Source organism: Cynocephalus volans, chromosome 7 (genome assembly GCF_027409185.1).
Source record: "Cynocephalus volans isolate mCynVol1 chromosome 7, mCynVol1.pri, whole genome shotgun sequence".
Classification (NCBI taxonomy): Eukaryota; Metazoa; Chordata; class Mammalia; order Dermoptera; family Cynocephalidae; genus Cynocephalus; species Cynocephalus volans.
The window spans coordinates 124,089,977-124,100,406 of NC_084466.1; the positions used below are offsets into that span (position 1 = coordinate 124,089,977).

General features: G+C 41.1%; 1 protein-coding gene across 2 annotated transcripts; it reads left to right on the plus strand.

The window, feature by feature from the left end:
* Positions 1 to 213: 213 nt before the first annotated feature.
* On the plus strand, positions 214 to 9,963 carry SLC35G1 (solute carrier family 35 member G1). 2 transcript variants are annotated; one of them, XM_063102342.1, is made up of 3 exons: positions 214 to 396; positions 4,733 to 4,913; positions 6,928 to 9,963. In XM_063102342.1, exons 1-3 carry the CDS (start codon positions 219 to 221, stop codon positions 7,664 to 7,666), a joined length of 1,098 nt encoding a protein of 365 aa, XP_062958412.1. In that variant the 5' UTR covers positions 214 to 218; the 3' UTR covers positions 7,667 to 9,963. The 2 variants fall into 2 exon arrangements, with proteins under 2 accessions (XP_062958412.1, XP_062958413.1); XM_063102343.1 differs by having other exon boundaries at positions 4,736 to 4,913.
* Positions 9,964 to 10,430: the final 467 nt, after the last annotated feature.

The following is a 10,430-nucleotide window of genomic DNA, read 5'->3' on the forward strand; positions in this document are numbered from 1 at the left end:
CAGGCCAGGGAGGCTGCCGGTCTGCCCCTGGTGGGGGGCTCCGCGAGCTAAAGGTGAGAGGGCAGCGGAGGACGAGCGCAGTCCGTGAGGAACCCGGGCGTGGGGCGGGGGTGGAAGAGGGTTGGCGCGCATGCGCACGGGCGCCGCCGCCGGCCGGAAGAGCGGCTACAGCCGGCGCCAGACGCCGCGCCCGCAGTTGCGAGAGCGCGGGCCGCGAGATGCCGTCCGGGGACAGCGCCGGCGCGGCCGAGCCGGAGGAGCCCGGGCTGCCGCTGACCGACGGTGCGCACGCGGGCGCCAGCGAGGAGCCGGCGGCCGCCGAGGCAGCGGAGGCGCCCGGCAGCGGCAGGTGCTGGCTCTGCCGCTCCTCGCCGTGCGCCTCGCGCGCGGAGCCGGGTGAGTGCGCGGTGCCGACCGGCGCGGGTCTCGTCCCGGGGGCCGGGCGGGTTCCGGCGGGCTGGGGGTCCCCGCAGCTGCGGCGCAGGGACCACCGCGCCCCATCCCCATTCTGCCCGGCGCTCGGGAAAACCCTGGAGCTGCCACCCGGGGAACTGCAAAGCAGACGTCCCCTGCGCCGCCACCAGGACGCGAGAAAGTTTCGGATGGTGTTGGCAACCCTTTGGGGACTCTAAGGCTGCTCCTGTAATCAGTGTTGCGGGCAGGACCTTGGAGTCATATTGCTGTTCGGTGTTGTGCCCTACCCGAGGTCGGAGAGAGGGGGTCGGGGAGAGAGGCCATCCCGCAGCCCGGCTGAGGTTGGGATGAAGCTGACGGTGAAAACTGATCTCGGTGGTAAACGGTGCTCTGCGAAGAGGAAGTGGAAGAGCATCGAGTCTGGAAAAATGTTTGTCCCAGAGTCTTAGAATCTTGGAAAGGCGGAGTGGGACCACTGATTATCAACTTTTTCGGATTAGAGGACTTTTTGACAACTGATGCAAAATGAGGCATACCTTGTAAAAGTCCACGATCCCGTCCTTAAAGCCAGGAACATCACGTGATGATCCCTTGATCTCATTCAACCCCCTTCTTCGACAGATGAGGAAAGTGAGTCCCAGGGAGGTAAAGGCTTTGGCAATTTTTTGTTTTGTTTCCCCAAGATCTGGCGGGTGTGGGCGAAACGGAGCGCAAGTCCAGGCAGCACCAGGGTTAGGTAGGATCCCAGCTTGCCAGAAACCCAGCCCGCGGCCCTTTGCACTGGCCATGAGTGCTCCTTTAAGCATATTCCTCCCTGAAGTCGATCACCCACCTGGAGCAGTTGCCTGGAAGAAGAGGCAAATAGGCAGATCTTCTTTGAAGGCAAAGTTACACAGCCTGCACCACCTCATCGTCTGGGTCGCCTCCCCTAAGCACGACTCTGGATGTCTGTCTGTGCTTCTCACCTTACCCCACTTTTTCCTCCTACCTGTGTGCACTTTTCCCAATTTAGAGAGACAGACCCTAGGAAGATGCTTCTTGATCCATTTCTTTCCTGAATGCTAACAGAAATTATCAGACTTCTAATCATTTTTTAGAAGCATCCTAGGCTAGTGCCTCCAGAGCAGGTATTCCCCCTAGCTGGGTTTACCAGATATGCAGGCTTTGAAGAGGTCAGTTTCTCACCCATCACCCTGTGGCTGAAAACATTCTGGTGGAATGCTAGGTCAGTCTAGGCAAACTCTTAAAAGTTTCCTTTTTTGTGAACCAGAAACTAACACGGTACCCTGAGGAGAAGCACATGGAAAAATGACAAACTATGTAAGCGAGTGCACCTAATCTCGTGGGGTGTTTTAACTTAAAAGAAAGTTGTTAACAGTAAGACTTCGTAATAGTTATTGTAAGGTGATGATGTAATATTCTGAAAACAAGATTTCCATAAAAATACTTGAAACCACTGTACTATTGTCATTGAACTGTGTGATGGTATCATTTTGGCCTCTTGATCTAACTGGCTATCTCAGCAAAGCTCATTTTCAAGTTCAGGTTGTAGCCATTATCCATTTTACATACATTCTTGGATGGCCTTAATGGACAGCACACAGCTGTCCTAAGACATCTATTTACTTTCTTCAGGGACAGTGTGGATTTCAGACTGAAGCAAGGAAAAGAAGTTGTCTTAGGCCTGTGTCTCACATCCTCCTGGAAAGAGTGAGTTCTCCAGTGTAGCAGTGGTTCTCAAACCAGTGGAGTTTTGTTACAGTTACAGCGATTCTGTTTCAGTGGGTCTGGGGTGGAGCTTGGGAATCGAAGTTTTAAAAGTTTTTCAGGTGATTTTAATTTCCAACCAGGATTGTGAATCACCAGCTTAGAGGATAAAGAAGCTGAGCAACTTTCTCGTTTTCTTCTAAATCAGGAAATTACACTGTGGCCACTTAATTCGAATTATTTAGAGTTGCCACATTATTAGATATGCTTGCAGTGGGTTATGAACATGGAAACACATTACATAAACAAATGCTTCTTTAGATTATGCTATTTTCTTGCTCATTTCTATTGACAGAGAGAATTGAAATTATTATTTAGTAAGAGACTGAGGTTTGCCTGAGTAGAATCAGTCCTCACCCTCATTAACAAATGCTCAAGTACGACTAGGCTTTCGAACATTTGTCCTGTCCCTATCTGGAAGCATGAGCCTTAAGTGTTTATGGGCAAGAAAATATATGTGTATGTGTCTTAAGGAAAAGGTCATCAGAGCCAAGGGCATAAAATTACATTTTAAAAGAGTTAAAGTACTGGGCTGACCCTGTGGCACACTCGGGAAGGTGCGGCACTGGGAGCGCAGCAGTGCTCCCGCCGCGGGTTCGGATCCTATATAAGGATGGCCGGTGCGCTCACTGGCTGAGCGCGGTGTGGCCGGTCACAAAAAGACACAAAAAAAATAATAATAAATAATAAAAAAAATAAAAGAGTTAAAGTATCATGTTAAGTTAAAATATTCCTGGTGAAAAATTAACAAGTTTAGGTTGGAGAAGATCCTTGAAATATAAACCAGGGAGATATTTTCTGTCCTTGATCTTCTCATTCTGTTCTGTCTGTGGGTGAAGGTTCTATGTATGGGTTGGGTTTCTTTTAAGAAAGACTGTTTCATTTGGACTTGAATCCTGAAATTTCAGAAGCCATTCTCTGAGGCTGACCACAGCCAAGGCATTTATTTTGTGGGGCTTAACTTGGGAGTCTTCTAAAGCTTTCTTCTCATGGGCTGAGTGGGTATGTGCAGCTTATTTCTGCAGTATCTGAGCACATAGGCACAGAACAGAATGTGGAGGATTCTGGCACCTATAATGGAATGTGACTGCTAGCTCCAAGGAAGTCTCTTCAGCAGTGCACCTAGAACAGGGAGAGGAGGAGGCCTCAAGTGAGAATGGCATCTTTGACTACAAAGGTCAAGCTGTAGAATACACCTGGAAAGACTGCATCATCATCATCATCATCATCATCATCATATTTTGTTCTGATTTGCAAAGTCACTTGTGAGCAAAGGTATCTAAATGACGTAAGGATGTGGAAATATATTACATTTATCAGAGAAGGACATTTAAAAAAACGTTATTAAGCAATATTGTCCTATGCTGCATAACATATTGTACATTTCTAGATTGTCATGATAATCGTAGTTTTCCCATAAATTGCCGTGTCTCCCTACCCATCAGTTCTGCTCTGCTTTTAACTGTTGAGGGCTAGTTTTGTATCCTTCTTATCTTCTTGTTTTATATTAGTTTCAAAAAAGAGAGGAAAAAGATAGTCTATTTTTCAGTGCATGGCTTATCTTTTAAGGAGTTCTCTGCTTACCTCACTCCAGGGGAGTGAGACTGAAAGCAGGTTGTATTCCCCTTGTAAGAAACTAAGAGATAGGAAGTGGACAAATGAATATTTAAAGCTCAATCAGATTGTCATTAATGGACTGAATACTTGATGCTCTAGAGAAAGCACAAGTGTCCTGGTTCAGATCAAGCCAAGAAGTAGGGATTAGATGGCAGTTCTGTGCAAAGCACTTCAGAGTCAGAGATAGAGGGGTAAAAGACCTGGCCCCTGCCCTCAGGAAGTTTGTGCTTTCCATGGGAAGATAAGTGGTGATCCATGAAAAGTTAAAGATTTGATTAACAGTTCAAAGTAACAAAACGGAGAGCCTTCCCAGATTATGCTGTTGCCAGTAGTGTTAGATTTGAGTCTTTCCATGAAATTCTCTCATGTTCTTTCATTCACCAAATAGGGTCTTCCATGTTTCAGCCATGAACAAGACAGCAGGGGTCACAGCCCTGGAGGAGCTCGTACACCTTTGGGGGAAGTCAGATGGTCAACGAATAACATATAACACGGTTAAAACTGTTTTCCAGAAAAGAACACTTTCTTAATAAAGCTGAGTTCACCAGTGAGATGATATAAGATATTATCATTCAGAAGTATTTTTCACTTGCCATCTTGACAAGTATTTCCTAAAGATTTCTCTCACCGTATTGGCAAGCTTTCTACTTCTTAACGTATAAGTGAGGGATGATTCTTCAGTGAGCACAAGGAAATCCATTTTATAGGGCAAAATAGCATTTTTTTAAAAGGCAGGTGTAAATCATTGCCCTCAGCTGTGGTTCTTCATAATTGATGGTGAAAATGGTACAGGTTCAGAGAATAGATATGCTTAGGAGGTTAATAATTATAGTGTGTGAGCCATTAATACTGTTCCATTTTTCTCAATTTCTAAGTGAAAATGATAAAACATGCACTTGGAAGCAAGGACTAACCAGAATTTAATCTTTTTCAGAAGCCAAGAAGAAAGCACCCTGTCCTGGACTTGGCTTGTTTTACACATTACTGTCTGCCTTCCTTTTCTCATTGGGCTCTTTGTTTGTTAAAAAAGTGCAAGACGTCCATGCTGTAGAAATTAGTGCATTTCGATGTGTTTTCCAAATGCTAGTTGTTATCCCTTGCTTAATATACAGAAAGTAAGTATTTCCTAACTGTAAAGTAGAAGATACTAATAAATGTGTGTAAGTCTTTTGACCTGCCTAAATTATTTACTCTACAGTATCTGCTTTATCCCTGTCATAGATTTACTGGTTCCTATACCTCTTGGCTCCCATTAATGGGAAGTCACAAGGATCTACCCATAGAAGATTCTACCATAAGCACAAATTACGTGCCCAAGAAAGGAGGAGAAAGATATGGTTATTCATAATCCCCCATTTTGGAAAAAAAAAATCTTTCTTTGTATAATTTCCTCTACCTTGTACCACCCTCCCTCTTTCCTTTGGTATTTGGAAGAAAAAAAGTAAATGAAAGGAAGTAGTGATGTCTCCTAGTGTCAAAGTTTTATTTAAGTAGAACAGGCTGCTCTCTTACCAGGGCAGACAGAAGCTTCCAGGAATAATATTCAGGTCTTACCCAGAAGGTAAAAGGCGTGATCTTGAGCAAGGCTTTTTTAAGTACTTTTATACTCACTTTCCTCATATGTAAACTGGAGGGAATGGTACTGTCTGTCCTCTACCCTGCAAGGTAAGTTGCAAGGGTCAAATAAGGTTTATGCTGGTTCCGAGCTCTATGTGTAGAATGTAACAGTATATAACAATCTTTACTCCCCACTCACTGTTCTCTGCCACCCAACTCCTCTTCTCCTTCGCTAAGGGACCCCCCACTATCCCCAGGATTAAAATTATGCTTCCCCCCACTGTTGTAACCTCCACACACCCGTGTTTCTTAGAACCCTGGGACAGAGACCAGTGGCTCCCTCTGGTGGCTCTTTCTCTCTGGGCAAAGATGCTTAAACTTCAAATTAACATCTTTAGCTGTTTGCCGCCAAAGTCTCCTTGTATCTCCAAAAACAGTGCAGATTCACTTAGAATAGTTTTGCTCCATATCCTGAGAATTTGGTGGAAAAAGTGAAAATCTGCTAAGATTAACATTGTCAGAAAGTCCTCTGTTAGTGTGGAAAAGGCACAGTATTTTAGGAAATGATGGTAAGACTTCAGAAATTTCTATGGATGGAAACAGAACACTGATACTACCATAATCATCTTCTCCATTTGGGAATAAAGGTGTTGTCAGGGGAGGACACTGTTAGAATTTTCTTAAAATCTTTGGCCCTAATCTGTTTTGACCCATTTTGTGTTTCGCTGTCCTGGAAGACACTTAGCCTCTCAAAGTACTGGCCAAGGGTGACCACACTTTCATTTCTAACTCTGAATACCCAGGGGTGTCCGTGTCAGGTCTAGATGATGCCCTGATGAAGTCCAGCCCTGGCACAGATCAGCGAGTTGCACCTAGCCAGGAACACACCGAAAGTAGGTGCTTAGTAAATATTTAATTGAAAAAAATTTGAGTAGTGGTAATTATACTTATCCAAACACTACATGTTCTTTTTCAGTGTGTTTTAACTCTTTCCTCATGATAGCAATGAACAGTTGTCTCACATTCAGTGCCTAAAATAAATTTTAGCATTGCTTCAACTCTTACAGAAAAAATCAAGAGATTGAGAATGTGCATTAGCCAGGACCAAGTTTCCTTATACAGGGCAGCTAAATCTCGAAATTGTATTTATTATAAAAATGACACATTTTCATTATTAGAAAATCTAGGGAAAATAAATATAAGGAAGGAAAATTACCTACGAGTCCACATATTAAGATGTAACCACTATTAACATCTAGTTTATTTTCCTTTTCGTTATTTTTGCAAACGTGTATACATACACATGGGGAAAATAATATCTATTTACTGAATTATACTATTTATGTAGTTCTCGTACTGTTTTTGCTTATCCTGTGAACACTTTTTAATGTCATTAGCTATACTTAGAAAATATTATTTTTAAAAGGTGTATGATATTCAGTTGTGGATATTATAATGAATTTACTATTCCCTTTTTTTATGTTTAATACTTTTAAAATAATGTTTAATTTGAAATTGTAATTTAAACACAAATGCCAGGTTCATTTAATGTGCATTTCTTTGAATTTACAGAACTGGGTTTATAGGCCCAAAAGGTCAACGAATTTTCCTCATTCTCAGAGGAGTGATTGGTTCTACCGCCATGATCCTTATATACTATGCTTACCAGACAACGTCTCTTGCTGACGCCACAGTTATCACGTTTAGCTGTCCGGTGTTTACGTCCATATTTGCTTGGATATTTCTCAAGGAAAAGTACAGCCCTTGGGATGCTCTTTTCTCCATGTTCTCAATCACTGGAGTGATCCTTATCATGAGACCACCATTTTTGTTTGGTTCCAACAGTTCGGGGATGGAAGAAAGCTATTCAGTCCATCTTAAGGGAATGTTTGCAGCAATTGGACATACCGTATTAGCTGCATTGACTCTAGTTATCCTAAGAAAAATGGGAAAATCGGTGGACTACTTTTTGAGCATTTGGTATTATGTAGTACTTGGCCTCGCTGAAACCATCATCGTCCTCTCTGTATTAAGAGAATGGAGTCTGCCTTACTGTGGATTGGACCGGCTATTTCTTATCCTAATTGGGCTCTTTGGTTTGGGGGCTCAGGTATTTCTCACTAAAGCAATTCAAATAGAAAAGCTAGGACCAATAGCAATAATGAGGACGATGGATGTGGTCTTTGCTTTTATCTTTCAAATTATTTTCTTTAATGATGTGCCAACGTGGTGGACAGTGGGTGGTGCTTTCTGCGTAGTAGTGAGTAATATTGGAGGGGCCATTCGTAAGTGGTACCAGAGTTCCAAGTGAACCATCAGTGCTGAAATTTCACCCATTCAGACACAACTCGCGTGCATGCGCGCGTGCACGCACGCACACACACCCTTTCTACCTGGAAAATCTGCATTTACTTCATTGATTATATTTAATAAATTTTATAAATAAAGTGCCATTTTTGAATATAGTATGTCTTTAATTAGTTAGGAATAGCTAGTCTGTTTGGTCTAGCAATTTTGTTTGGTAGCTTTGGTTTTGGTTTGTTTTTATTGGGGTGGTATTGGCTAGAGGCATTTTTGAAGTTCTGCAAAAAATTTTTATGACTTTAGTAATGTATGTAATTTTTAAAATGTATTTTTGGTACTGATGGGATGTGGGTTGGGAGGAAATTTTAGGTTTTTTTTTTTTTAGTAGTAGAGAGCCTAAGAAATTTATTGACAATGCTGCTATAATTAGTATTATATTGATAATTCATTTGCAACATAATTCCATTTTGGAGGCCAAAGCTAAAACTTGGAATAGGTGCCTACATAATAATGTTAATAATATAAATGAATTAGCCTTATTTACAAGAACTTTATAAGTGATTATTGTACTTTTAACTTATGTTCATGCCTTTTCATTTTAATGCCAGAATTTTATGTGTAACCTCTAAAAAAAAGTCTATAAATCGCCAAATTTAGCTAGTAGTTTTCTGTTTCAGTGGCATTAGGAACCGTAGCTATCATTTTATAATTTTAATTATCCTCTGGTTTTTGAAACTGCACTCAATTTTTCTTAATGTTCTGAGATTTCAGATCTTTAAATCACAAAGGGAAATCTTGGCATGACCAGTGTGCACATTTCTATCCTGAAGAATTTTCTCTTCACTAGAACTGTGATTTTCTAAAAGTTCTCTTTGAATTTATAGTGTGATGCCAAAAAGAATTTTCTCAGGATCTTATTAGGTTGAACCACATGAAATTACCAAGTCTGTACCATTTTAACTTACAAACACCATATAGTTTCATATGGTTCACCCTAATAGACACATCCTCTACCCTCTAAATCAAATACTTAGAGGTCTTTGGACTATATATTTTTAAATAACTTTTTAAAGTACAGTTATGCTATTAATCCTATTTTTACAGTCTTTTACCCTTATGGAGTTACATGTAATAATGCTTCATGTTATATGTTAAATGTAAAGATCTGTGTGTTCATGGTTGATTGACTTTCATAGAAAAAAAGATCACTGTTAAATTCTCGTATATCATCATGATGTGAAGTGTCAATGCTGCACCATGATACGAACATCATGAATTCAGACAACCCATTTTATACGTGGAACTTCATCAGATCAATACTCTGCAGTTAAAGGGAGAATTTAATATCAGGGAAAGCTTGGAAAGTTAGGATGTAGGGAGTACATGCAAATGATTCTTTGTCACAATGACACCTTTATTGGTGAGGCTTAAATGACGGCCTTCAACTCTTACTGTGTGAGACGTAGCATCTATTATTATTTTAAGCCTGCAGAGTTGAAAGATTATAGGCTCTTTCCCACTCTCTCTTCACAATTCTTCCAAAGCAGGGAGCAACTTGGCTTCTGAGATTTATGGCTTGGTGAGAAACGATCTTCTCTAATAGTTCCAAGGGGGAATTTTTGCTGATTTTATCAAATGCTTTCCACCTGATAAATCCTAAATGAAGTCTAATTAGGTGAGTCATCTCCATCATAACTGTAGCCTAATTTACGATCTTGGAATTTAGACTTGCAATAGTGTCATTCTGTAAGTATCTTAGATAATTATAGAATCAGAGTATTTCAGAGCTTAAAGGTATCTTAGAAATCATCTTGTAGGAGCCATGCTGTATAGATAGGTATGATAGGGAGAAGATCTGCCCAAGTTGGGTTTCCATGGCCTTATTCCCTCTAATTCCATAATAAGGTGCAGAAAGTACACCACGACTTGAGCTACTTAAGGTGAATTAACTCTCAGGGAACCCTCTCCCAAGTCTTTACCTTGCACAATAAAAGAACCTCTGAAACCTTGGAAGTTAAATCACTTTGGGCCCATACACTAGAGATCTGGTTTATTTCAACAGTGTAGTTTGAGTACTTGGATGTCATGATATATAACCAAGGTTAGAGAAAATGTTTCTTCCCCCAACTTTTCCAGGGTGTGATTCTTAGATACATAATGTCCAACACGTATACAAGGATATGTATTGTAACAATTATGGGTGCATATGTTTCACAATGATTGTAGTTTCTATATCTTGAAAAGGAAAATATTTTCATAACTTGTTTTTATTTTATAAGTGCTAATAAAATAATATGAAAGAAAGCTATATGTTGTTTCTTATGATTATAGCAAATGTCTTATATAACTTGTTTCCCTTTCCAACCATGCACTTCAAAATTCATTTTCTGTAGGAGATTTACCTCTAGCCTTTCAGCTGGGATGTGATCTCAAGTTTCAAACTGTTTATCTGTCCTTCTGTAGTGTCTCATTAAATCCAACATCTCCAAAGTAAAGGCACTGATCTTCTGTCGCAGTGAGACCTTCATTCTTCTAGACCCTCAGAGCTTGGAGCAGCTTTGAACTCTACTTTTTGTTTCCATAGGTAATCTGTTACTAAATCCTGGAGTATCTTTCTTCTTATTGTCTTGTCTTTGCCATTTCCACTGCTGCTGTCCTAGTCCATGACTTACCACCTCACACCTGATTTACACCACAGTATCCTGATGGGGCCACCGGCGTCTAGACTCTTTGTTCCACTCTGATGCTTTTCTCAGACTAATCTTCCCAAA